Source organism: Gallus gallus, chromosome 24 (genome assembly GCF_016699485.2).
Source record: "Gallus gallus isolate bGalGal1 chromosome 24, bGalGal1.mat.broiler.GRCg7b, whole genome shotgun sequence".
Classification (NCBI taxonomy): domain Eukaryota; kingdom Metazoa; phylum Chordata; class Aves; order Galliformes; family Phasianidae; genus Gallus; species Gallus gallus.
The window spans coordinates 3,525,734-3,553,614 of record NC_052555.1 but is presented as its reverse complement, the minus strand read 5'-3'; the positions used below and the strand labels follow the sequence as shown (position 1 = coordinate 3,553,614).

At 49.0% G+C, this 27,881-nt stretch overlaps 1 protein-coding gene and 1 long non-coding RNA gene across 3 annotated transcripts in view; one reads left to right on the top strand and one right to left on the bottom strand.

Annotated features, from left to right (window-relative positions):
* Window positions 1–9,553, top strand: part of SORL1 (sortilin related receptor 1) — a 38,168-nt gene extending 28,615 nt beyond the window's left edge. The window contains exons 36-47 of one of the 2 annotated variants that reach the window (XM_046903736.1): window positions 101–205; window positions 988–1,060; window positions 1,664–1,746; window positions 2,024–2,120; window positions 2,680–2,864; window positions 3,346–3,465; window positions 3,565–3,729; window positions 4,483–4,657; window positions 4,874–4,980; window positions 5,137–5,329; window positions 5,629–5,841; window positions 6,444–9,553. In XM_046903736.1, the coding sequence (XP_046759692.1) occupies window positions 101–205; window positions 988–1,060; window positions 1,664–1,746; window positions 2,024–2,120; window positions 2,680–2,864; window positions 3,346–3,465; window positions 3,565–3,729; window positions 4,483–4,657; window positions 4,874–4,980; window positions 5,137–5,329; window positions 5,629–5,841; window positions 6,444–6,511 (1,584 nt within the window). In that variant the 3' untranslated portion in view covers window positions 6,512–9,553. The remainder of the gene's footprint in view (window positions 1–100; window positions 206–987; window positions 1,061–1,663; window positions 1,747–2,023; window positions 2,121–2,679; window positions 2,865–3,345; window positions 3,466–3,564; window positions 3,730–4,482; window positions 4,658–4,873; window positions 4,981–5,136; window positions 5,330–5,628; window positions 5,842–6,443) is intronic. The other variant, NM_001397702.1, reaches the window with a different exon arrangement.
* Window positions 1–27,881, bottom strand: part of LOC107055055 — a 302,539-nt gene that overhangs the window by 32,674 nt on the left and 241,984 nt on the right. The gene's annotated exons all lie outside the window — the stretch shown is intronic.

The following is a 27,881-nucleotide window of genomic DNA, read 5'->3' as shown; positions in this document are numbered from 1 at the left end:
TTTCTAAGCTTGATTAATTCTTTTTGCTGACATTTTGGCATAGAAAGACTTACAGAATTGTTGACCCTGGAGTCCTCATCCCCAGTTTTGGTGCTTCTAGGTGGAATACAGCAGCAGTGGCTCCAAGGAGTGGTCGTCCCTTAGGACCACCAAGAACTACACTGAGATCAAGAACTTACAGGTCAACACACTGTACACAGTTCGGGTGAGTATCTTCAGAGCTCAGTCTATAGGAGAGCTCTGCACGACCTTGTTCCTGTTTGCTAGGCAGTTCAAGTCTTGTACAGCCAACTAATGGCTGAGAAAGTATGATGTTAAGATCCAGCCTTTTAATGTCAGCCCTCAGTGGGGTGCTGGCATTTGCGCTGACAGTGTGTATAGATTTAAGACCAAAGTTGTGCCCCTTGATTCGCTCCTCCACCCAAGAGGCCAGGCTGTGTTGTGAAACCTATGCTACCAATTGCCCATGCCAGTGTCACTGCAGCTGCTCCAGATCTGGGGCAGAGATAAATTTGCTCCTGGCTGAATGACTGCACAGAGCAGCAAGTAGGTGTGGAGAAGGCAGACCTGGGAGAGGCTGGGTGACTGCAGATAGAATGGATAAGAAGTGAAAGTGTGCCAACCCTGGGGAATGTACACTGCCAGTGTACACGTGCAGGATGAGCATGGGGACCTGTGGATACAGGCATGGTTCTTACCTACACTGGGGCTGATCTGTTCTGTTCCATGGTTATAGGATTTTATAAGAGAGCAGTTATCTGCAGAGAGGATGCCCCTTCCTTCACTTAGGTTCTTTTAATTGACATAAAGTAGTCTGTTTTATCTCTGTAATAAGCATTTTATTGCCAAGTAATTTAGCTATTGTTTGCTTCAAAGTCCTTTTCCCTGAGCTCCACCATGTCCATAACCTTGCTCTAACCTCACTCTGTTTGCATCATGTCTTGCTGGTGACATTCACTCATATTAACTGACCGTCTCACTTGGAAGGTTGCTGCGGTGACCAGTCGAGGAGTGGGAAATTGGAGCGTCTCTAAATCCATAACCACCATAAAAGGCAAAGGTGAGTGCTGTTATTTCAGTAAGCGTTGCTGTCCCTCGCTCCGAGGACTGCAGATGGATTGCCATTGACTCATGTAGGCCCTACCCTGGGCTAGGCAGGATGCACCTCCACCAGCTCTTCCAGCATCACTCATTGAGAGAATGCTTGCTAATTCATCTCCTTCCTGCTTGTGATTGTGATGGTTGCTGCATTTCGTGTAGATCAGACCACTAAAAGACTACTGAGGCTCCCAGAAACTGTCGCAGCGTTGTGGTCTGACAGTAGGTAAACTCAAACAACACGACAAATTGTTTCCCTCTGAAGTGCTGTTTGATAAGCCTTTTGAAGTCATTTGTATTCCTGACAAGGCTTTCTCCTAGCCTATATTCTGATGTCAAAATTGTCTGCTTTCTAGTTTGTTAGATAAAAGTGCACGCTCACGGCGTTGACAAAGAAAGGAAAGAAAAACATCATGCTACTAAAAATGCAGAATTCTTGATTGTGTGAAATACAGGAGTACCTGGTCATTGGAGGGAGTTGGAAAGCAGAGGCAGAAGAGCCATCAGAACTCTCCGTGAAGTTTCTTGGGATTGCAATAACAGCCATTTCTCCCTTTCCTTCCAGTCATTCCTCCACCTGTCATACGCATTGAGGGCTACACTGAGGACTCCATAAGCTTCAGTCTGAAAATGAATACTAATATCAAGGTAAAATTCTGCTCTCTACTTCTGAAACATCAGTAACAGCGAAGTTGGATAAGTGGTAAATACCGGATGGGATAAGCTATCACCCAGTTTAGTACTGCAATCATTGTTTGAAACTAATTATTCCATCCCCATTTATTACGTACCACTCATCAGCTGCCCCAGCTCTCTTAATTAGGATGGAAAATATGACTTAAAGACATAAGTGATGACACTTTCACTGCATCCAAAATAGCTGAGCTTGCGTCAGTTCATACCGTGTGCCATCGCTGCTTGACAGGTCAGCGGTTACGTTGTCAACATCTACTGGACATTTGATGCACACAGGCAGGAAAGAAGAACTCTGGCCATAGAAGGAGAAAAGTCAGTCCAAAAAGGTAAATGGTTGAGGTGTAAAGTTTTGCTTTGGTCACCCCCAAATGGAGGGTTTTACTGACAGCTACAGGTTGTTTTTTTTGTCACTGCGGCTCAGCTGAGTATGTGAAGTAAAGAGGAAATCCTGAGAGGACAGACTGGTAAAACTCTGGTCTCTCTTCTTAGGGCTTGGAGATTTCAAGCAGATTTGGGATTTATTCCCTGGGGATGCAGTGGCCTTTTCTCATCACAGGGATTTTGTTTATTGAGTCTGCAAAAGGTCAACAATTTATTGGGCTTGTCTACAGTGCGTGTCCCTGTTAATCAGATTGCTTTGGGGTTTGGAGGAATAACTAGCATGCACAGTCAAGATATGGGAAAGCATCCCAACATGGGCAAGCAAGGCTAGCTTAGATACCCAGGAAATTCTGTGCAAAAGAAACTAATCAGAATGGAGGACAACACATACCAAGAGAGGGACAGTCCTGTCTGAGACTGTTTAATGCTGCTGACCATTTCCTGATGCTTCCACCATACTGTAACGTGCCTCACCTAACAGTGCAAATCTCTCTCCTTGCTCAGTGGGCAACCTGACAGCTCACACCCCCTATGAAATCTCTGCCTGGGCTAAGACAGAGCTGGGTGACAGCCCTCTGTCTTTTGTGCACGTTGTGACCAGCGGGACGAGACCCATCCCACCAAGTCTCAAGGCCAGGGCCACCAACCAGACAGCAGTGGAGTGCACCTGGACCGGACCGAGGGATGTTGTAAGGCCCTGAGGCTCTCCTTTCTCACTTACTGGGATGGGGTCTGGCTCAGAGCTCAGAAACACAAGACAGTTTGGAACAGGATTGTTTGTTGGGACTGAGTTCCAAAACCCTGAAAAATTTATGTTAAAAAAAAATGTAAGGAGGAGCGCTTGCTGCCACGTCCCTACCAGCACAGAAAGGCTTTTTGTTGTCTGTTGGTTCAGCTGCTGTTTCACAGAGGAGGGGCTGAAATACAGATAACATCATGATGCTCCCGTGGCCTTCTAACTGATGGCTGTGCTGTCAGGGGTGGGAGCAGGTTCCTCAATGAGGACCTTAATCAAAGGAGAGGGCTGCTGGGCAATTTGGTTGACAGACCAGAGCTAAACTTGGGCCCAGGAGGACCATATCCCTAAAGAGCAGCAGCACACCAAGGTTTGGGTGGGAGCTCCGTGCCATGACAAGCTTTGCACCATCCCTCTTGTCCTCTCCTCTGCAGGTCTATGGCATCTTCTACGCCACGTCCTTCCTTGAGCTCTACCAGAGCCCTCACAGCACCACCACAACCTTCCACAATGCCACTGTCATCGTGCAGCGGGACGAGCAGTACCTGTTCTTGGTAGGCTGCTTTTCTGATCCCCTCCCACCCACACGACGGGCTCGGGGTTGGCACCGAAGCCTGAAGGCACTGCACTAACTGCTGGGTCGTCCCTTCAAGGTCCGTGTGGTGTCTCCCTACCAAGGGCCACCGTCCGACTACGTCGTGGTGAAGATGATCCCCGACAACCGGCTGCCCCCAAGGCACCTCCATGCAGTGCTCACAGGCAAGACCTTCGCCGTCATCAAGTGGGAATCACCCTATGATTCGCCCGACCAGGATATGGTATGACCTCAGAGCCTTCTGCTCTTCCTTTGCACACAAAGCCCTGGTTCACAGACAGATCCCTGCCCCGTCATCAACTTAGCCTTCCTAAGCTGGTCCCCATGCTGTAGCAGCAAAGGTTTAAAACTTTCTGGAAACAGCAGAAACTCTGACATGGCACAGGTTCGCATTGCATCTCTGCTCATTGATAAATACAATCTGCTGTTTCCCTTCTGCCCTTAGTATAGAATCATTAAGGTTGGAAAAGACCTCTCAGATCACCAAGTCCAGCCCCAGCCCATCCCCACCGTGCCCACTGACCATGTCCCCAAGTGCCACATCCCTGCTGTTCTGGAACACCTCCAGGGATGGTGACCCCACCACCTCCTTGGGCAGCTGTGCCACTGCATCACCACCCTTTTGGAGAAGAATTTTTTCCTAATGTCCAACCTGAACCTCCCAGGCTGCAAATGAAGCCCATTACCTTTTGTACTATCGCTAGTTACCTGGGAGAAGAGATCGGCCCCTTGTCTGGGACACAAGTCCCAGCAACTGCATATTCTCTGTCTGTAAATAGCCATCTCAGGCTGGGCTCCAGCTTGTCCAGCAAGGGGCTCAAAGTCTGACTATTTGCCAGGTTTCTATAGAGCACAGGCATGGCTTAATGCCATCTTTACCCCCCGGTCTGATGTCCTAACATTGTATGAGATTGCTAGCGAGTCTGCAAGAAAGTGAGGTCTGTCATTCACCGTGCCTGCCTTTTCTCCCCTTCAGTTGTACGCTGTTGCAGTTAAGGATTTAGTAAGAAAAACAGATAAAATCTATAAAGTGAAAACGCGGAACAGCACGGTGGAGTACACCATTAAGAAACTCGAACCGGGAGGCAAGTACCACGTGATTGTTCAACTGGGAAACATGAGCAAAGAATCCAGCATGATGATTAACACAGGTAAAGGAACAAGTATTGATACGAAATGCCATCCTACCATAAAGCCCACCAGCAGACCCTACCAGCCATACCCTCCCCTCCAGCACAGCCTGCACTATGCTGACAAATGAAGCCCCCCGCCCCCTTCAGGTGTGCCCCTCTTGCTGCTTCTCAACCAGAAAACAAGCGGCACTCCTGTTCCAACCTAACCTTCCTGCTCTTTTCTCTCATGTGCAGTTCCACTCTCTGCACCGGATGCCTTAAAAATTATAACAGAAAATGACCACATTCTGCTCTTTTGGAAGAGCTTGGCATTAAAGGAAAGCAATTTCAATGAGAGCCGGGTAAGGGGCACTCTCCCCCACCCTACAAGCAGCATTTCGTTAATGCTGCGAGCGGAGTTGCTTGCAGGGCTCCTGGCACTGCCCTGTAAATACAACAGGATGCCCTGCTCCCTGGGAGTCCCTGATGAGCTGTGTCATTGCTTTTGCCCCTCTCAGGGTTATGAGGTTCTCATGTTTGACAGCCTGGTGAACCGCACGGCCTATCTTGGGAACACCACTGAGAACTTCTTCAAAGTTTCCAACCTGAAGATAGGTCACAACTACTCCTTCGCAGTCCGGGCCAGGTGTCTGTATGGCGGGCAGATGTGTGGGGAGCCAGCCACGCTTCTCTACGATGAGCTGGGAGCTGGTAAGTCACTGGCACAGCCCCCTCTTCCTCCATGAACACTACTAACAAAAGCCTCAAAAATGGACCCAAGAGGAGATAGTGAAGTATTACACAGATGGCCACTTGGTGGCTTTGCATCCTAGCAGGTCTGGACAGAAGAAACTCTCCTGAAGTCATAGGATGGAAATGTTAGCGAGTTGGATGCATTTGGGTTGGGTTTGTTGCATAAAAACCCACGCCCTTAGGACACTGCACCAGCAGCAGCAGGAGAAATGTCATATTGGTTACAAATGATGCTTCCCTGCCTCCCTGCTCTGTAGGTGAAGACTCCTCTGAATCCAAACTGGGCAGATCCACTGATGTGGCTGCCATTGTGGTCCCCATCCTGTTCCTGCTGCTGGTGGCGCTGGGGGCTGGCTTCGTGGTGCTCTACACGAGGCACCGCCGGCTGCAGAGCAGCTTCACCGCCTTCGCCAACAGCCACTACAGCTCCCGCCTGGGCTCGGCCATCTTCTCCTCAGGGGACGACTTAGGTATGTAGAATCAAAGAGTTGTACAGTCACTGAGGTTGGGAAAGAGCCTTAGGATCATTAGGTCCAACCATCAGCTTAGCACAACTCTTGGGGTCGTGCAATGGGATCTCAGGTACTCCAAATCAGCACACGTCCTTTATCGTGCTCTGGGACGTCTTTAGGGTAAAACTCCTTATGGGTTTGATCTGATTCTAAGAGTATAAGCCTGTACCAGGGCATATGTTATCAGTAGCTTCACTTAAACACCTCCTATTAATGAAAATTCATTAAAACCTGGGTATCACAAATACAACAACCAGTAAGAGCCACATGCTGATGCACTAGTTTTGGGGCCAGTTCAGCTGTGTCCCATTGAATCAGAGAATCATTCAGGTTGGAAAAGACCTCTCAGATCCCCAAGGCCAAGCCCAACCCATCCCACCATGCCCACTGCCCACGTCCCTCAGTGCCACTGCTGTTCTGGAACACCTCCAGGGATGGTGACCCCACCACCTGCCTGGGCAGCTGCGCAGTGCAGCACCACTCTTTCAGACAGTATTTTTTTCTTGATATCCAACCCAAAACCAGGGGTGGTGTAAAAGAGCTCCGGGTTTGTTTTCCAGGAGATGAGGATGACGAAGCTCCCATGATAACTGGATTTTCAGATGATGTCCCCATGGTCATCGCATGAAGCGTTTCTGACTGTAAAAACCAAATGGTGTAAATATTTTATTTGATAAAAATAGTTGATTGTTTATTTTAAAAATGCACTTTGAGTTGCAATATGTTATTTTTCTATGGGCCAAAAAAAAATTTAAGAAACACTTTGTAGTAATCAACTGTGAATTGCAAACTAGTTTGGTTTAGTAACAAATTGCTTTGATTTAACATTGATTTAGTCTTACACGGCTATGCTTGCTGGGCATGCTTTTAAGTCTGTGAGATATTTTCCGTTGACTAAATTGGCTACTCAATTTATTTTTCTAAGACAAGAATACGTTTATTTTAAAAAAAATTCAGGAGATTATATATGTAGAGAGAGATAAGTAATATAGTCCCTGAAGTTTTGCTTTTACTTAAAAAAAAAAAAAAAGAAAAATCCTTTGGACTTTGTTTTATATGGAAGAATTTTTGTTGTGTTAATTTATTGGGAAATCTGCTCCAGAACAGATTTCTGAGCCGTCAGACGTTGTACACATTGTTGTGTAGAACATGTGCCACTTTATCTTGCGAGGCAGTAGTATCTTGGCATCCCCACCATTGTTCTTGCCATGAGAATAGCAATCCTTAGTTTTACATATTCTTTCCCTCGTTCAAAGTCAGGCTCCCAGCAGCTGCTGACCTGCTGGCTGTGTTGTAATCAGTCTGTAATTCATGTCAGCAATGTCAGTGTGAGAAATTGCCACCACCGTAGCACGTTGTTCCCAGGAAAGCTTTCCCCGTGTTGCTGCTCGAGGTGTGAAGATGTCAGAGGGATGGAAGTGGGACCTCCACCAGCTCTGCAGTCACAGAGCTGCAGGTACTGCCCATCTCCACCCATCTCACAGCAGGCGTTGCTTTCCTCCATCACCATTTCCTACAGGTAGCTGCGGTTGCACCTTCTGCTTCTGAGTAACATATCTATAATATATCCTTATCACTCATCAGGCCACGTGTGCTATAGACGCAATGCTGGCTACAGAGCAGTAGAAATGTCTCTTTCCCATCGTTGAGGTTATTGTTTTGGTGAATCTCCCCTCCAATCCCACTACTTGCCAACCCAAGAGTGCGATACGAGCGGGTTGCCCACGGCTCACGCTCGGCCATACTCTATATATGCAAAGCCCAGGAGCTCCGTGCCAGTGCAGATAGAGCACACTGTCTTGTCATACCGGTTCCTTGGTTTAAACCAGAAGTATTTTTGCTGTGTAAATTGCAGTCTTCCTACAGATGAAACAAGAGAGGCCAACTATGTTTTGATACGCGACCGACCCGTTTAATTTCACTTACAGAAGATGTATAAAGCGTTGAGGTTCTGTAGGGTTTGATACGCTATAGAAATACTGACTCTATTTTTAATTACTGGTGTTCTCATTCCCAGTGACAGATTTCTCCCCTAGAGCTGGGACCAAACCACAACCAGATTTTAGGAGCAGCAGCGAGCTGGCCAAGTTGCAATATTTTTACCATGTTTGAGGGTCAGGTACTGTTCTTGGGCAAAAGTCTTGAGTAGGTTGACCCAGCATGTATATCTGAAATCGTCTGAAGTGACAGCTGCAGGGAGAGCAGACCCTGACCCAGAGGCAAAACGATCCTATAGATATAAATCAGAAGATTTATTGTATTTCTGCAGGGATGGGGGAGGCTGAAAGCAGAGTTAAAAGCTTTGCATCCCTTCCTCATGGAGCAAATATTAATTCTGGCGCAGGTATCTGAGAATTGCAGTGTGGTATCCCAGAGAGTGGTACCTCGGACAGTGAGTAATGGGTAAATTCTGCTGCTCTGCTCCCCTGGGGAAAGCTCTGCTGGAGGGAGGGCTGCAGAAGGCGGATGCCAAAGGGGAACCTTGTAGCCACTTTGCATTCTGCAGCAATCCCTCGGCTGGATGCTTTCAGCTGGGGATGGGTCACCTCTGGCCGCAATGAAAGGCTTCTTTGTGCTGCGGTGCTGTGAGCGCTGCCAGGAGGCGGTCTGCTGGAATACCATACTCCAAAAATGCCCCCAGTGCAATGCAGTGATGGCCTGTGCAGTGCAGCCCTTGCCTTTGTGCAGAGCTCCTGCACCTCTGATCACTGCAATGCAATGCCCGGGCACCCCCTCACAGTGCAAAAATCCCCGCTGTGCTCTCAGCAAAGCGACTTTACAGGGCTAGTGTATTTTATATATAAATAGAGAAGTCTAAGCTCCAGGCAGGGAATGGGCAGGATAGATGCAGTTCTGGGTAAATTGTATATTTTTATGAACTTTTGAAGCACGGAATCTTGTTCACAGAGATGTATATGGGGCGGGAGGGTTCTGGTGTACATACGGTACATGGATGTGGATGCATATTTTGTTCCTTTTTTCTTTTTACTTTTTTTTTTCAGTAGCTTGATGCAATGGGACGTGAATCCTTTCCCTTTTGGGAGATGGCCTGGGTTGGCCTGATGGGAACCCAGTGAATTGTTGGGATCCATAAGGAGAAAAAGGGTATGGGAGGCACAGGGGCTGGGAGGAACTTCTGGTGCCTGTGTTTGAGCCCACTGAAGATGCTGGCTGGTGTTCTTAAGTCCATTTGAACAACAAACTGAGGCTGTAAAGGTCCTTTGTGTTCTCAGGTCAGAGCAGACTTCAGCAATTCACAGGTGGAAAGGTAAAACTCCATTCAGGAAAGACCCAAATAGCATTTCCAGAAACAACCTTCGATCTCCTTCAAATGGACTTCAGAACAAACAGGGTGGCATGGAGTTATTTACTCCGGGATCCGGAGAGCTCCTGGTACAGCCCTAACAGTGACAGCCTTGGGGTGGGCTCCAAGCAGCCTGGTGAAGTCTGGAGTAGAGTCAGCTTCTGATCAGGTTCCTTGAGTGATGTTTAATACTGCACTGTTTGAATTGCTACTCTGTGTCTCTTTGTTTTTTTTCCTCCATTCACTGATTTCTGCTGTGTTGTTATTGCACAATTTTGAAGGAATTTTTTGTCTGGTTTTTTTCTTTTTCTTTTTTTCCATCCCCCCCCCCACTTAATAATAAAAACGGATTGGGTAAACAAAACAGCTCCTGGTTTCCAAAATCATTATTGAGCCTTTCATGCAATAAAAGGCAAAGCGCTCCTCTGAACCAGCTTTTTGCATCCCGTTCCCCTGCTGCACAAGATGCCACTGCTTTCCCATTGCTGTTGGCAAGCACACCTGACACCCCGGCAGCTACAGGCAAAGCAGAGTTACGACTCACAGAGAGGTAATGAGCAGGCAGCAGTCTCTTCACACATACCTCATGCTTTAACCTACATAATTAGAAAGGCAACATGTGAGCGTGGTGGACGTCGCTGAGGCACGCAAGCATCTTAAGTGTTGCACTTCATTAATGTTTAGCTTCAGGCAACATTAACAAACAGCCGTTCCTTCCTCCCCCGTTGCTTCCTTCCTCGTGAATGAAGCTGACTTTTCCCTGTTGTTGCTGAAACAGATCGCTCCCCCTGGAGGTACGAGAAGTGACACCTCGTTCCCATGCACCCACTTCCCTCTCCAAGGCAGCCTGGTGCACGGTCAGGACAGACACCTCCAGCTGGCACCCTGATGGAGCTGTGGGTGTCCCTGTTCTTTGCAGTGGGATTGGACCAGGTGGCCTTTAAAGGTCCCTTTCCAACTCCAATGATTCTATGCTGCTATGACTGCAGAAGCCCTTCCCAGTGGGGGTTAAGCGTTTCACCCAATAGATGCGCTCTGATGTTGAGTGAGTGCAGCTGAAGGTCTGGCTCGCTGCTCCTCTTTTGAGTAAGCGACCCGAGTTCCTCGTGCCAGACTCCTGAGCGGTTATGTTTAGCCTTTCTCGGCAGGAAAGATGAAATAACTGAGGATATTTTGCAGCAGAACGCAAGCTGGAATTTAGGATGGGGAGCCAAGAGCTCCTAGATAGCCCAGCCCCTCCTTTAAGGAGGGAAGGGACGGTCTGTGGGAAGGAAAGAGCTGTGCTAACCATCCATGCTAACCATCACAGCCCTGCCGCAAGCCCCTCAACCTGCCAAGTGTGGGACACGAGAAAAAACAGCAGCCCAGGCTCTTCCAATGCACATGTTTCTTTCTTCCCTGTGAATTATCAGCACTCAGAAGCCCACATCCTCCAGATCCTCCTCATGGCTGAGCTCACCCAGTGCCTGGAAGCATCGCCCTGCCCAGGTCCCGACCTCCTATTTGCTGTGAGCACCTGCCTTTGGCTGGCTGGAACTCATCTCATTGCTTCCCAGATGGAGGATGATGATGACGACTAGACAGCCATGCAGGGAGGAGGGCCAGGAGGACAGCCAGTGAATGGGGAGTGGGGCTGTGAGCTGAGTGGCAGTTAAATAAACACACCCTGAAGATTGCTGCCACCTGACACCATCTGTGCAGGAGGGGAATGTGGTGTAGGGATGGAGAGTCAGAGGCAAAGGTGGACAAAGTGTGGCATTCCCATCACCCAACCTCACAGCTCCAGGAGCCAAGGAGAATGTTGACTTTCCCTGGATCTCTCCGTTGCCCATGGAGGGAAGCAGACACCCTCAGAGAAAGAATTCACAACCCGATCAGCTGCACTCAACGTTTTTTTTTTGGCACATTTTCATTCCCATCTCACTGTGAGAACGGCTTCTTGAGCACTTTGCATTACCCCAACCCTGAGATCCCAGAGGGTGACGGCAGGAGAAGGAGCTGGGGCTCCTCCTGGCCTCCCACACAACACATCCAGGCCCAGAGGGTCCCCCCGTCCCTCCTGCATCCAGGCAGAGGATGGCTCTGCACTGATGCTCTCAGCAGGGCTGCCCCGACCCCAAGCATCCTCCCTGGCTCCGTGAATCCCACAGCTTCCCTTTCCCCTGTGGTGGCGAGCTCCCTCATAAAGCCAGGAACAGGAGCCCAGAGGCCAATTCCCAGTTGTTTGTTTTGTCACAAGAGCAGCATTATTTTTAATCCAGTTCCACTTCTCAGTGCCTATATGCAACTCCTAGCCAACATGCCGATGTACCCAGGAAACGACCGCGGCCGGCTCTGAGCCCGTCAAGACAATGGTGTGCTTGGCTCCTTCCTTTGGATCAGCACCATCCCCAATGTACTTTTCCTCCTAAACTTATTTAACCTCTCAACCAAGAGCCGCAGCGCTGGTGAGCTATTTGTTTCGAGACCACATCTCCTGGGAGAATAGGCACAAAGAACAGAAGGCAGCCCGGAGAGATGGAAGAGAGAAAACTGAGAAAGGGATTCGAACGCATTGCCCTTGGAGACCGTGCCAGCGACCTGCCAGAGCCCGGCCATCATAAATAAACAGGCTCCCTTTATTGTCTCGCCAGGCCGGCGAGCACCGTAATGCTTGAGCTGGCTCCAGCGCGTGGGTCCACCACCAGCACCCGCCTCTGTGCTGTGCTCTGAGGCAAAACAGATGCTGGCCACCGTGTGCCCGTGGCTGTCTGATTCGAGTGAGGTTGGGGAGAGCTTTGTTAGCGCTCCCATAGTGCAGAGCCAAAAAGATGGGTGAGGGGTGGCAGCGCCGAGCGAGCGGGGCTGAGACCTGAGACCAGGCGAGCATCGCTCTGGGGCTGTGTGGCATCCCGTCCCAATGCTCCGTGGTGCTGTGAGCCGGGGCTGGGGGCACAGCTGGGGGCATCTCCCACCCCAAAGCGCCCATCTTTTGCCTTTAACCTGTTCTGCTGTTCTGCTGTTCTGCAGCCTCAGCCCCGAGCTCGCTGCCGGTCCCGCTGCCACCCACGTGCAGTAGATGGCAGCAGAAGCTTTAGGCACCGGCCACCAAACTCACCACCATTCCTCCCCCCACGCTTTTTTTTTTTCCCTTTCTTTTCTTTTCTTCCTTTTTTTTTTTTTTTTTTTTACTTTTTTTTTTTTTTTTTACTTTTGGTGGCCTCAAAAATTATTAGTTCCAGATGAGCTCCTGCCATTGTAATAGTCCATTTAACCCGATGTACTCTGCGCCGAGTCAGTGCAAGTTCAACTGCAGCGCTCTCGCATGTAAACCACGCAACAGAGACAGATTTCTGCACAGCTTTGGGCACTCCTGGTGGACACACAGAAGGTTAAAGCTGCTGTGCACGGTCCGGTGTGGGCCAGGCTGGCACGTTGTGGAGAGAGCAGAGCCGAGCTCCCAGGTCTGAGCTCAGCGAACCTCAGCTCTGTGCCTCCCTTTGAAGATTAGTGCTAATAAGCCAAACCAGTGGGTATTTGGTTTTATAAGGAAGGAGCGTTTCAAGTCACGTACGCCACTATTGTTGGACACAAAACATGTACTGTCTCTGCCCGCGGTGACTCTGGTAACCGCTCCACGCTTGTCTTTTGTTGGGATTACCTTTATTTTTGCACTGTATTAAATTCACCTCCCTCCACCTTTCAGGCCTGTTGAAATTGCTGATGTTTCCCATGGCAAAGGGATACGCATGCATAGTTATGAAACCTGCTTGTGCTATTTTACCGTCATATTCAAATCTTATGCCTTATGTGGGTTACGTATCCAGAAACGATAAACGCAGCTACCAGATTTCTCTCCCACTGGAGTAATAAGTACATCCTATATAAACAAGCTGTGTGCAAGAGGTACGCTCCACGATTTGTTTCTCATAAATGAAGACAGCAATAGCAAAACGCACGCAAAATTTCATGCTGTTTGCTTTTTTAACTCACTGTACACACAGCCTTTAACCTAGAGCTCCAGCACTCTGAGTGCTTCCATTAAGCCCAACCGCTGCCATGCTGCGGACTACACTTAGTGCTGTTCTGTTGATTCCTTCTAGATGCATGGGCTTGGGGACCAAGCTGCATGCACTGAACTCCCCTCTTCCCAATCAGGATCATCCACAGAAGCTCTTCCACGCAACCTTCCCAAGAACAGCTATAGAACATGCACGCTTAAACCCCAAGCCCCCAGGGAAATGCAGCCACCATTGAAGGCTGAGATCTTATGTGTTCCCAGCAAAATGTCCAAGCAGATTCCACTCCATCATGGAATCACGGAACCATTAAGGCTGGAGAAGACATCTCAGATCTCCAAGCCCAACCCATCCCACCATGCCCACTGACCACGTCCTTCAGTACCACATCCCCATGGTTTTGGAACACCTGCAGGGATGGTGACACCCCCCCCCCCCCCCCACCTCCCTGGGCAGTTGTGCCAATACCTCAACACTCTTTTGGATAAGAAATTATTTCTATTAACCAACGTGAACCTCCCCTGGCTAATGACTGCCTGTGGCAACCTGTGTTCCTGCCATGTTGATCAGCATGATCTTAAACAACGTCCCAAAATTGGGACGTTGGCCAAAACACCATGGATTAAACCCAAAACCCACACCTGGGTGAGCCCTTGGTATGGGCCCTTGGTACAGCCAGACACCATCACAAATTCAGTCATGCCGGGCTCCAAAGCTGCTCTTTCACTGAAGAGCTGGACAGAAGCAAGCCATGGCTCTTGGCTCATAAAGCCCCAGTTTCCCATGGTATTCCCTCCTAGAGGACCTAAAGGGAACCCACATGCACTGCAGAAGCAACAGGACAAATGGGAGGGTGACACCACCCAACCATCCCCTGGGGGCCCAGTCCTCTCAGCTCTCCCCTCGCACCCAACCCACAGTGGGCACTGCTTCCTTGATGGCCTTGGGAATGGATTGGTGACCAGCTCCGGACGAGGTATGAATAGATGCTGAAGCAGTTCAGCTTTTCCCAACATTGTTTCAGCTTTGGTTGCTTATCAGCTTTCCATCTCTCCCTTTTCCTTGTTCTGTCCCCCTCTCCTGTGCAGGCTCCTTTGTTCCTGTGTTTACAGTAGCATCGATTTACTGTCAGAGAGCGGTGCGGCCTTGGAGTAAAAAAAAAATGCTGCTTCTCTTCTGAGAGGTTGGGGATGGGGATGTGGCCCCACACAGAGCTGTGCCCGCCTGCCTTCCTGCCGACCACACGGGCTGTGGTGGGGACAAATCTATGCGACCCATAGCAGCCCTTGGGCTCTGGGTGATGGACACAGGTGTGGTTGTGTGCTCACAGAGGGGGAAACTGAGGCACACAGAGACGAAACACAAGGAAGCGAGCAATGACAGAGAATCCCAGCTTTTCTTATGGCCAAAGCATGGCCTTTTTCCCCCTTTTTCCACCAACCAAGACCTCGAGGCTTTGGCCGTGTTTTCCTATTACAGCCTGATAACATTTCCCCCCTACAGCCGAAACTACAGCACGTGTTACACTTTGAGGTGAGAGCTGTTTGTCCTTGATCCATTCCAACACCACAGTGACTGCTTCTGGACTCAGAGCCCCTGGCAAATGGAGCTGGGCATGGGGCAGCCCTGGGAGAGGCTTTGTGAGGGCTGCAGCCCACACTGTTACTCTGGTTCCAGTTTCCTACTGCCCCCTTTTTCCCCAGCCCCGTTGCTTTCACATGCTTTTGTTCAGCTCTCCTGTGAAAGGAGGGGTTTGAAGAGGTGACAGGTCTGTAAATATATAGCATTGTCTGCAGCAGGAAAGGAAAAAAACGGGTGGAAAGGCAGAAAGAGTGATGGATATACCCTTCCCTCCCCACACTTGGGACAGATGAAGAAAGATGGCAGATAATTGCGCTTTATTGTGCCCTGGGTTCACCTTAAGATGAAGAAAGCGATAAGATTTCAATTAATGTCATTTAAGATTCCCTGCAAGCTGTCCCATTCCTTTCTTGGATTCTTTCCTTCCCCAAAGTGAAGGTGCTCAATGCTGCCTTTGTACCTCAGGGACCTCCCCAAACAGCCACGTCCTCACCTGGCGAGCACTGTCAAGGCGGAGCAATGCTAATCCAGACCAGATGACAACCCCCAGCCCCTCTCCATTTATTATAAGGAAGGATAGATAACATCCTTCACTGTACAGAGCAGGGATCATTTTCCAGCTTGCCCAGGAATGAGTCGAGAAGTTTCCTAATCAGCTTCACCCGCTGTAATACCCATGCATAGGAAGCACCAGGTCCTGGCTTTGGTGCAGGATGCATTGCACAGAGCCTGGGTGCTCTGGTGGGGAACTGCACCCCATTCCTTGGAAGGGGAGAACACAGAGGGCTGAGGAGCATGGAGCTGTCTCCTCGGTGAGCAATATATGTACCCTGGAGAAGAGTGATTCATTACATATAAAATAAAATAATCAAGGAAAGGGAAAAAAAGGGAAGGGGAAATGGAAAGGGAAACAGAGAGGAAAAGGGGAAGGGAAAAGGAAAGAGAAACAGAGGGAAAGGGGAAGGGAAAAGGAAAGGGAAAGTGGAAAGGGAAAGAGAGAGGGAAAGGGTGAGGGAGAGGGAGAAGGAAAGGAAATAGAAAAGAGAAAGAGGAAGGAAAAAGAAAATAAGGAAAATAAGAAAAAAGGAAAGGGAAATAAAAAGGGGAAAAAAAGGAAAAGAAAAATAAGAAAAAAAAGAACAAAGGAAAAGAGGAAAAAAACCCAACAATCAAAGCTACCTGTGAGATTCTGCGTAGTAGAAACACTGTAATTTGGATCTTGTCTTATCTAAAACCAGAAGAAGTATCCAATCACCACAGTATTCCAGAACCAGCCTCAAAATCTGGAAACTATCTGCCCTGGTCACTTCATTTTCACAATGTGTCCTCATTCAGAACATCTTTCTTTCTTACTGTGCCTTTTTTTGGGAAGAAGTTTGACATTAAGAATGGTTCCTGGGTTTCACAGACCAAATAATTCAAGCAAACTATCTATTTTTTAATTTTTTTTCAATTTTTTTTTTTTTTTTTTTTTTGCTGGTGAAGAAAACACCCCGCCAAGCAGCACAAATAGCTGACATTCTTGCTTTCCCCCCACAGATACACTAATGTTTATTGTTCCCCAGAGCATCCATTCTTGCTCCTCTGCTATATATACCCGCATGACGTTTCCATATGTTCCTTCACTCAGCTCCCTGGTAACGCAGAGCCCTGCTGGGATCAGGGCAGGGAGGAGAGGTGACGATTTGGCACGAGGATGTGACACCGATGCCACCACACCACCAACCTGGCCTTCATTTCCCAATGGCCATCACATTATGTGAGACGGTTGCAAGGGGGAAAGGTGTAGAGGGGACTGTATGGTTACGTGAAGCCTTGCCAGGCTCAGTGAGGCTTTCATTTTGGATATTCTGAACCTTAACACGTGTCTTTGGAGTCTAATTAATTGCCTTTCCTTCTCTTTACGAGACCCCTGCTCAGCTCTACCATGCATCGAGTGCTACATACAGAGCTTCCAGCAAGGATGCTCCCTGCAGCACCCGGGCTGAGACATTGCTGGTGCTGACTGGAGAAGAAAACATCATCTTCAAAGGCTTAAAAAGTCATTTTTCTACTCTCGGATCAATAGCAAACCATTGCATTTACCTGATATGCAAAAGCACAGGAGTGACATGGAAAGTGCAACCTGGCCACGCACCCTGCACGAGACGCCCAAACAGGCAACAACACGAGGCTCAGAACGTAGGACTTACAGCGTCTGTGTGTTCTTGCCTTCAAAATCCTTCACCTCAACGTCTAATAGGATTTTTTTTCTCATTATGAGAAGTTTTTCAAGGCAGGAAAACCATTTCCTGTCCAGACCAGACACCGACTTCCTGAATGCTTTCAAGCAGATCATGTAATCTTATGCCCCTGTTTGTAAAATGAAGATGATCGACTGCTTTTGTCTGTCTTGTCCACTTAAACCTACACGCTGTGGTCCTTAACACACGCACGTGGCCAGGCATAACTCTGCCCTGATCTCATATAGCACTGCGGCAGCGCTCATAAATAATGAGAGAGTTACGAAAGTAGGATTTACAGTAATGCGTCAGAGCAGGGAATGACAAAATTGCATGGGTTTACTCTAGGTTTACATCAGAATAAACAAGCCCGGACTTTTGCCCTAATTCTGCAGCAAGGCTTTGGCTCGTGCACCCACATTCCCTCTCCTAACCCCTCTTCTCCCATCACTTACACAGAAATTAGTTTATGTTTGAAGGGTGAAACAGCACACAAACGTGTCCCAAGATGCTGGGGATGGATGGGGAGATGGGTATGGGGGCAGCGGGGCAGTGCCACCCCCAGCCTGTGCACAGCTATGGGACAGCCTTGGCGTGCAACGTCCCCATTGAAAACACCTTACAACTGCTGAAAGGGAGAGAGGAGCCGCAGTGGTTAACCGAGTGCTTTGAGGGTGAGCACAGAAATGTTAGGAAAAAATCTGAATTTTTATTTTGCCCCTATTTGTTGGACAGGGGCCACAGATGCAAATGCTCTGAAGCCGGAATGGGCACTCCTGGGCTGGTGTCAATAACAGGTTTGGCTCTGCAGCTGGCGCTCGGATGGCAACCCAGCCATGGTAACACACCACCAGTGGCACCCACCTCTCCACGGGCCACGCGTGGCCCCATGGCACTACCATGGAGGTGGCCATGGAGGGGACTGTGTGCCACTGCGGAGCTTTGTGTTGGTACAATGGGACACAGAGGCTGGGATGATGCTCCGGGTGGTTAAATACGGGGGTTAAATATAAACGTAGACAACATCCACCAATAAAATCAAAGGAAATCATTTCTACCTGCATCGTTTCTGCGGGCAGAAGGTAATCAAGCCCTTATATAACCTGTGCAGGGCGAGTGAGAAGCATCCCTGCTCCGAGTGCCAACCCGAACAGACGGCAGCATGCTGCTAATTGCTCCGACCCACGGCCGGTCCATTAGGACAGCATCAGCTGCCTGCACTGGGGAAGGTTTGGGGTTTAATTGCACCCGTGCAGCACTCTGTGCCACGCTTTGCTCCGACACTGCAAACACATTAATTGTCCCAACCAGCAGCTCCTCTGCTTCTCATTTCTATGCCGACTGCTCCGCGCTGATTTGCTGCCCGACAAACCCCCGGCAGCCAATGGGCCACAGCTTTGCCGTTCACGTCCTAGCAACAAGGCCTGTTCCAATCTCACTCCAGCAAACTGACACCTGAAAAATGACATCATGAAGAGCAGGGCGGCAGCGGGGCCAGGGCGCTTTTTTCAGCTGTCTGCTGCAGAGTTCATTTGAGGTGTTCCAGTCTCGATCCTTAAAGCTACACCACGCCAAACACCGCCTGCACTTTTCCCCTCCACGTCCCCTCATTCCCCTTCCCATCTCCACCCTCTGCCTTCCAACCGTAGGACAAACCCCAAAGTGCCTCCGCGGGAGCAGCCCCCGCTGCTGTGTCACCGCTCCTCCCTTTGCCATCTCCATACAACCATTGGGAAGCGCACATTTCCGCCCCATGTCCGATCCCACCCGGGGAGGTGCAGCACTGGGAGATCCCAGCGGCACGCCGAGGTTGTGATCCATCCCTGAAGGGGTCCAGCGGTGCCGCACACCGCTCCTCCGCGCAAAGATCAAAACCTTTTGCTTGCTTCCTTGCTATCATTTTTAATTAATGAAGGCAGAAATGCCTGCAGACATGGAAGAGGGGAGAGAACGCCCTCCCTGTCTCCGTGCTGTATTTTCTTTAGAGGGGGGGGGAACATGGCAAGGAAAAGAAGTCCTGCTCAGCAAAGGTTGCAACGAGAGCAGCTCCAGGTGGTGGGCGGCGGTGGTCATGAATTCTCAGAGCACTGTGGGGTGTGGGGATGAGGGGGTTACAGCTCAGAGCCGGTCTGCAGTTTATGTAAAATATTGTAGCGCACCGGAAAATAGACAGCAGAGAAAATCCCATTCCAGATGATTCAAAGGCACAAAGACAATGGAAGAAAAGGGCTAAGTTGAGCTCATTTAAATGTTGTTAACTGTTCATTCCCATAGTGAGACGACAGCTCCTTCTGCAAACGAGAGAACAAACCCTTTAACATTTTTTTTTTATTAGCGCCATGCCAGAACTGAAGTGAACCCAAATAATCTTAATCACTGAATGGTACTTGCTGTTTTATGGCTTTTTAAAGAAAGCGGGGGAAGAAAAAGAAGCAAAGCCGCAGATAATGCAAGGCTGGCACAAAGAAGGGCTGGAAGTCACTGCAATGTGCTCCCAGCCCTCTTGGAGGTCTCGAGCACTGCTAGAGAGGAGCAGAATGGGAAACGAACCCACCCACCCTTCAGGGAGCGAAGTTTCGTTGACTGCTCGCTGGTGAGAGCTGCAGTGGGGTGTCTGCACCTCCAGCTGCAGGCTGTGGGGTGTCAACCACTGCGTTTATTTATTTTCCTGGGTGTTTATGCAAACAACATCTCGCAAGGCAGCAAATAGTTGCAGTGGAGCCCCGGTGCTGGCTAGATTGCTGGCTCTCGAGAGCAATGGGTGCTGGCAGGCTGCCCGTGTTCCTTGGGGCCTGCTGGGCTATATAAGGCGAGGGGAGGAAGGAGAAGGGGCACGAGGAGGGAGAAGCACACATAAACACGAACGCTGAGCGGAGAGAGGGAGAAGCTCATCTAAATGGCATTTGTCACAGGCAGCGTGAGTCGGGGCAGTGGCTGCCCGCGCTGTTTTTCCACCACCAGCAGCAACGTGGTGTGGAACTGCATGCCAGGTCAAGGCAATTTTCTAAAGAGCAACCCCTGTGGTTTGCCATACCCAGCCCTCACACCTCCTGTTGCATCTATGGGAGGAATCCCTGGGTCTCAGAGATGGGATGGGACTTCTGCTTGGGCTCCCCTTCCCCTCTGGGAACAACACACTACAAGCAAGGAACGCACTCTTGGTTGTATTCCCCCTGAAATGCCACCAAGATTCATCCCCCTGCCCATGCAGGCTATAGCTGAGGCCAGGGCTCTGCCTCTTCGTCAAGGACCTGACCATCTCAGTTGGTTTTCTACTGCCTACCACTCCTTGGTAAAACGGGAATGCATTGGATATTGCAAATCACCAGGCTCCTGAAGGAATTGCTGTCATTAATATCTCTGTATATCACGGGCAAAACATTTGTTTTTGTCATTAGAAGAGGCAGAAACACAGCATCCCTGCGTGCCCAGCAGATTTTGCCCTGATGCAAAGCGTGCCGGGGGAAGCAGAGCAGCATTCAGCGCCTTTCAATGGAGTTTGGAACAGGCCCCTCATGCAATATGCATTTAGTCATACAGTGCTCACAGAAAAGGATCCTGAATGAGACAAAATATCTAATCAAGTGCATTTACCCCGTGCTTCAGTCACCCACCTGCACCAGGATTATATTTGATAGCATGCAAACTGTACCAGAGTTTTCTCTATAGCATCAATCATGACATTATGCTGCCGCATTCTGCATTGGTTAGGGAAGCAATTTATAATTTGAGATGACTTCAAGTTAGGAAGCAACTGATTACAGAACAAGAACTTTATAACTCCATGGAATTACAAACCCACGGCTCGAGTGAATCATGTGCAAATTTAAATTGGGCATCATTAAGATGGCTGCTGTATCCCACTCTGGGTGTAGTAAAATGAGCGAGGAAGAGTTGTGGTGGATCTTTATGAATGGAAATGTCACCCGAAGTACATCTGCAGTCCCGCTGCTTGCCAGCGGAAAGGTGCTATTTAAAAACCTCACAACGCCGCCGTCCTGCGGGGGTGGTCTCACTTTATGAAGATGAAACGTGGATCTGAAAGCAGAGCGGGACTGGGAGGGATCTGGGAGAGCTGCTGGCTCGTGGTGGGCTGGGTGGAAATTCCGCTCCTGCTGCTAAAAGCTGCTGGGTTTGGGGCATCAGAGCCCAACGGTTGTCAGTGCTTACATGGCCAGCCTTCTGGCTTGCCTGAGCCCACATCAAAGAGGAATTGTCTTGGGCCACGTATATGTTGGCTGCTCCGAAAGTAATGCCTCCCATTTATTTCCAGGGAAACCACCGTAAGTACAAGGAGCACAGTAACACTGTTTGATAGAGCCAACTCTCAGCTACAAAACACTATTTTTTCAGCACAGTCACCACCATTAGCTCTTCACTTTCACCAGCGATGAACAAGAGCCTGCATGTTGTGCTCATAGAAGTCTGCACCAGAGGACGTTACCCACTGTTGCTGCAACCGCTGCTGAAATGCAACACCCACCCCTCACTGTGCCCACATCCACTGGTTGGTCACCATCAAGTTCAGCAAACATCGATGAATGTCAGCCACAAAGAGCTGTTCACAAATGTGCATGCTGCCATAAAGCATTGCCACAATCAAGGCTGATTGTGAAGAGAGGGATGATTCTCTCTAGTCAGATAGGGCTTATAAAAGTCCAGTAGAGAGACATGATCAGGTTTTTGAGTTGAATATCTGATTGCAGCTCTATACATTCCATTAGAAAATTTGCAGGTCATGTGTTTGTGGTGCCTGAAAATGTAGTCACAGATAAACCAAAAAATTGATAATGCTTTGGCAATTTTAAAACCTGTTCTCAGATTCCTTTCTCAAAAGGGAAAGCACAGCTGCACATTTTTTTTTCTGTTCACAGGACTGTGTTCAGTCAACGTACTAAAATGCACACAATTATTCTCCATAGCTTGAGTTACTGCTGCACAGTGCCCCATGTACTGGTGACCTGCAGGCCACGGGTTGGATATGCCCGTGTCAATGCTTTTCATAATGACTTTAAGGAGATTATGTTCATTAAACGTGTGGACAACACAGAGACCCTCAGTGTACTGAAGGGCACAAGTAGCCTTCAAAATGATCTGGGAAAATGGAGATCGTCTGAAATGCGTGGGTGAAATCCAGCTGGGATGTGAGGACACGATGTCAGACACGAACACGGGGAGGTGTGGTGACCTCCCCACCTGATCCATGGAAATCAAGGTAAGTCCCATCTCACAGGTGCTCCAATACTCAACTCTGAGCCTGTTGGCACTCCAGGGAATACCATTTCTGGTCCTGCTCTACCACCGACCCCATGGGCAGAGCTGATTTTCAAATGGAATCTTTGAATGATGTGATTGACTCCCTTTATTTCTAAAGAAAAGCCTCTCTGCACCAATCTTAGGCCTTTACGTGGTTGGGTACTGCAGGCATGAAGCAAAAAAGGCAAATTCCTGATAAACACAGCTGGGTATCCAAGGACTGCGCTCCCCTTTCGCTATCCCACGAGCACTTTAATGGCTTTGGGGGCCAAATTAATGTGAGATCTGTTTTTTCTCAAGGCATCACCATCACCTCAGAAGTGAAATACCGGGAGGAGATCATAAACGTGTCCTTGAGGTGTAAAGGAAAGGTAATGAAAAAATATGAGTGCAAATAAAAACACTGGCTGAGGCTGCACACCCTGAATATTAATATTTTTCCAAAATACTGCCTTCCTTTTCAGCTTAAGGGTATATTGCTTTATAGATAACTGTTAACCTGACACTGACTGATAAAAGCAATCACATCCTGGGGGTTATTCTCTTCCAGAGAATGCTTAAATAGCAATAATGCTCATAAACAGGAGCCATCACCTGGGGGTGATGCTGCCCTGACTCTGGGCACGGTGGACAAAATCATAGAGCATAGAATCACTAAGACTGGAAAAGACCACTGCCATCATCAAGTCCATCCCCACCCCATTCCCACCGTGCCACTAAACCCCATGGAATCCTCTTCCAAACCTCCACCTGGATCAGTACATATGGAGGGAGCTGGGCGAGCTCTGCAGCTCCGTATGCAAAAGGAGCAGAGTGAAAGTGCTGTAACTTTTGCTTTTTCCCTTTCTTTCTTTCTTTCTTTTTTTTTTTCCTTCTTTTTCTCCTTTCTCACAGCCCGAAGAAAGCCCGGCCTAGCTGCCTGTGCCAAGCCTGCCTCGAGTTTCTGTGTCCCCCCACTATTCATCCGTGATTACATGCCCCCCGAACACCTGCGAGAGCAGCTCATAAAGCACGCATTCATGGGGCCTGGCAGCACCAGCATGGGAACTGCAGGCTACAGGGCGACAGTCATTGTATCTCCAGATAAAAACATTCTCTGAGCAAGGCCTCTGAAAATAGAAGCTGGCTGCAATTTCAGTTCGGCACCACAGGGTATTTAAAATAATAATAATAATAATAAAGAGAAAAGGGTTCCTTCACCTCGGTCCCTTTTAAAGTCACTTGAGAGCATGGTGCGGTGCTGCCGGAGCCCTGGTGCAGCAGCAAACCCTGCTCGGGGCAGAGGAAGGCTCCTGGCTGCAAGGTGAAGGGAAGAGGTGATGCCTGCAGCTGTCCCACTGGAAATAGCAAAAATAAAGCTGCTGCATGCACAGCAATTTGATAACTGCCTCTGCAAGAGGTAGCAATACCGACAATAAAGCATGGGGAACTGACCCAGAACAGCCAGGTAGGTGCATGGTGGTGATGCAGGCACAGCAGGATGCGTGCTGGCAGAGATCTGCAATAGATGCATAGGGCTTGGCCACCAGTGCATGCTGCTGCTGGGCAATGCCACCCCTCTATGCTCAGTGCGGGTGCATTTCTCTGCTCTGGAGTAGCAAGGGCACATCCATTGCTTAAAGCAGGATGCAGCAGTGCAACGTGTGAAGAAGATGGCTAAATAAACACCTCCTGAGTGGAATGGTTGGGTCATCCACCTTGCTCAGTTGTAATTAGGTAAGGTAAATCCAAAAGCTGCCATGGTCGTGGGGATGAGCTATGCACACCCAGAGCCACATCCCTTATGGCCTCCCCTCCCACCCCAGGGATGTCACTTGTGCAAAACTCAGTGCCACATCCCAGACAGAGGCAGCCCGGCAGACACTGCAGGCTGCGTCCCAGCCTGAGGATGGCTATTTTAAGACCTGTGACTCCTGAGAAAGCATTAAATACATCTGCATTTTTCAAGATCTGTTCACGGATTCACTCGACACTGACTTCCCAGGCTGGGGTTCACCTCATCTAATTTTTATTCACCTAAAAAATTCAGCATCTCGTGTGAAGCAGCTACTACACTCCCTCTCCAGTCAACGCAGGGGCATGGCGAAAACCAGAGGGTTGTTCTTCCCATCTAAGAGCTCCTAACCATGGGATACAAGCAGAAAATCGCAGTACACCACAGATCAGGACCATAGCAGCTGAACTCGAAGCTCAGGCTGAGCACTAACCCTGCTCTAACACAGCCCTGAGGAATCGGCACCACCAGGACTCTGGGAAGGGCTGAGGCACGCCATGCTGTCCCAGGTCTCTGTTTCATCCCAGAGGAGGGGGAACCAGGAGACAGATATCTCCATGAGCAGTACATAGAATCATAAACTCATTAAGGTTGGAAAAGAATACTGAGACCAACCACCAACCCATCCCCACCATGCCCACTAACCACATCCACCCTTCTCTCCAGCACCTCCAGGGACATCACATCCTATAGCCCAACCCGTCACCAAATTCTGCCGTTTCAATTCTCTTGCAATTCAAGAAAGTAGAGAAAATAACGTCTTCTTTCAAAGAAAGAAAGAAAAAAAAAGGAGAGGAAAATATGCAGCAAACTCTCCTGTGTGTGTTTTTGACTTAGCAATATCTGTAGCCAATTTTCCCAAGAGACACAAACAAACACATGCCGAACCGGAATATCAATGAGGTCTTTTTTAGAGCAGGCACATTAAAATGCAAAACAGGAGATAATGAGATAAAGCAGCGAGTTACAGGTTCCTAAATTCCACATTTTTAAAGCCCAGGGAAGAGAAGTGGGTTACGTCTGCTGGAGGGTTCGGTTGTGGGGCAGCACCTCCGGCTCCTGGTGGTGAAGGAGCACGGGAATGAGGCTTAGAAAAGAGGGGCAGAGAGCAAGAGGGGCGTGGGGGGGACAGGTAGGGGTTGTGGGGGTCTGCAGGCAGCCCGTGCTGAGGATGGGGAGATGGAGAAGTGCCATCTTGGTGGCATAGCTGCAGCCTGGGCTGAGGGGCAGAAAGGTGGTTTTGTTCCTCTGTGCCCAATGAATGAAGCTGCCTTTTTTTCCCACCCACCCACCCCCCCCCCGACTGCTCCTGCAGCCCCGTAGGTGACACTGTAAAATTCGGGGTCACTTTGAGGAGGTGACATTTTGGATCCCGGTGCCAAAAAGATCATGAAAGGAAAATTAAAAGAAGAATGAATGGGAGGAAATGGAGAGAGGGGGAAAGCGTAAGAAAGAGCCATTATTTAACCAGACCTGGCCAAGGGTAAAGGTTTTAATTCTTTCCAAGTGCCATATGTGGTTGCCTGTGGGGGAAAGGCAAAGCCATATTTATCTGACTGAACCAATAATTCATATCTGTTTCAGAAGCCGACTTTGGTGGATTGTAGATCTACAGCTGTTCCTAGTCTAGGTCCAGACTTTCCCGGTGGGAATCACTGTAGCAACACGTCTGACTTATAGGATTCATATGGAGGGGGATAGGAGACCCAGAACTGTAAATTCAAACCGTGTGTACATTACTTCTATGTATTCAATTCAAAAGCATTTAGGGCTTTTCAAAACAGCCCTTTCACTACAGGAAAACTCCCCCACACTCACAATTTAAAGGAAACAGATCTTTCATGTTTACCCTTCCTGTTTCTTGTAGGAGGTCTTGAAATAAAGGTAAGAATGCAAAGCCGGTTTATATTTTTCCAATAAAACGCAGAGCAGTGGCCCTGGTGTGAGGGTATGTGTGTGTGCATGGGGGGATGGGGGCGATGGGGGGAGCACAGCAGCGAAACAAAGAAATATTTTGCCTGCCTTCATTTTGCCATGCGCTCTCTCAACACTGCATTTCTTCTTCTGTTTGTTTTCCTCCCATGCAAGGCTGCAAAAGCGACTTTCGGTCTACGGAGCCCCGATGCCTCCTTGCCATGTTTGTTTTTTTTTTTTACCTGGATGGGTTTCCCTTTTTCTCCCTGGGGATGCCCCACCAGAGCCCCGTGCAGCTCGTGGAGCTGTGCTGATCCCAGCTACTGAACCACATGGATCAACTCCAGCACCCACGCTGCAAAACCAGCCCTGCCCCTGGGGATGGGGTGAGCAAACGTTGCCCCCTTCCCTCCTCACGGATCGAGCCTTGTTTCCTACAACACAGCCGGGGACCCTGCGTGGAAGGGGCAGGAGAAGCACAGCTGGTGCTGCCCCGCATCGCTGTGTATGCTGTGCATTTCGTCTCCTTTCTGTTTGCTTTCTGCCTTGTTGCTTGTTTCATGCATTATGGATGATTGTCGTGTTAGGTCTCATCTCTCGCTATGCCAAAGAAAATAAAGGATTTTGAACTCGGAGTTATTATGTGCTCTGGGTGTTAGAAAATAATCACTGCTGAGCTGCTCGTCATGTCAGATCCCAACCTTACAGGAATCTCCCCTTGCTGCTCTTCCAGCAGCCCAGGGTTTGGTCCTTCCTGCCCTCTCCTTGCTGAAGCACAGTGCTCTCTCACCCACTTCACAAAACACCAAATAAACATCAGACTGAAGAGGATGCTGCCAGCTCCAGAGATTTTACAACACAAATCAGACACCCTGCACATTGCAGAGGAACACCAGAGACAAACTATTTCATCAGGTCCCCCTTCTGCTCACCGCTTCATCTCCCGTGTTCTGCAGCAGATAGGACCTGTGTAGTCTGACTAAGTGCTGAGCATCCTCAGCAGCAAGGGCAGCATCTCCCCTGCTATTACAAAGGGCTCTGTTCGTGCTAAAGCAAAGCTGAATTTGGAGGCAGGCGTCATTTTGCTGGCAGGTAAATGGGATGGGCACCTCCAGCAAAGTAATAGGGTGAGGGCCCGTATCTGCACAGCATGAGAGACTGTAGAATCATAGAAGCATTAAGGTTGGAAAAGACCTCTCAGATCCTCAAGTCCAACCCCATCCCACCACGCTCACTGACCACGTCCTTAAAGTGCCACATCCCCACTGTTCTGGAACACCTCCAGGGATGGTGACCCCACCACCTCCCTGGGCAGCTGTGTCACTGCATCACCACCCTTTTGGAGAAGAAATCTGTCCTAATGTCCAACCAGAACTTCTCCTGGCAAAACTTAAGGCCAATACCTCTCGTCCTAGCACTAGTTATCTGCAGGATGGGCTGCCAGCTGTCTTGGGATGAGCATTTCCAGGCAGAGCTCACTATGGAAGGAAGAAGAATAAAAGGAGCCCTGGATAATCAGCCAGAAAATGATATTTATAGCGATGTTCAGACAGGCAGGAGAGGGGCAGGATTGTAGCTGCTGAGGGGGAGGTTAATTTTGGGGGAGTTTTTAAACCTGAAGGTTTTGATCCAGATGTCACATCTCTGCTTCCTGTAATGTTGGCTGCCTGCAGTCCTTGGCCTGAAGAAGCATGCGTCTTACTTGAGACCATATGACAGCGCTGTTTTACTCCTGGAACCAAATGTTTAAAAATGTAATATATCAGAGATAATATAGATGCCTTTTAACAGAGGCATGGCACTTATATGGCTGCAACACATCCATTATCGGCCCAAGCCCTCACTTAGGCTGAGTGATGCTAACTGTAGGCAGTCAAAGGAAGACCTGGGCACCCAGGACTGGGAAGCATTTACGAGGTTTAAGCTCCAACGATCCTAGCTATGGCTGA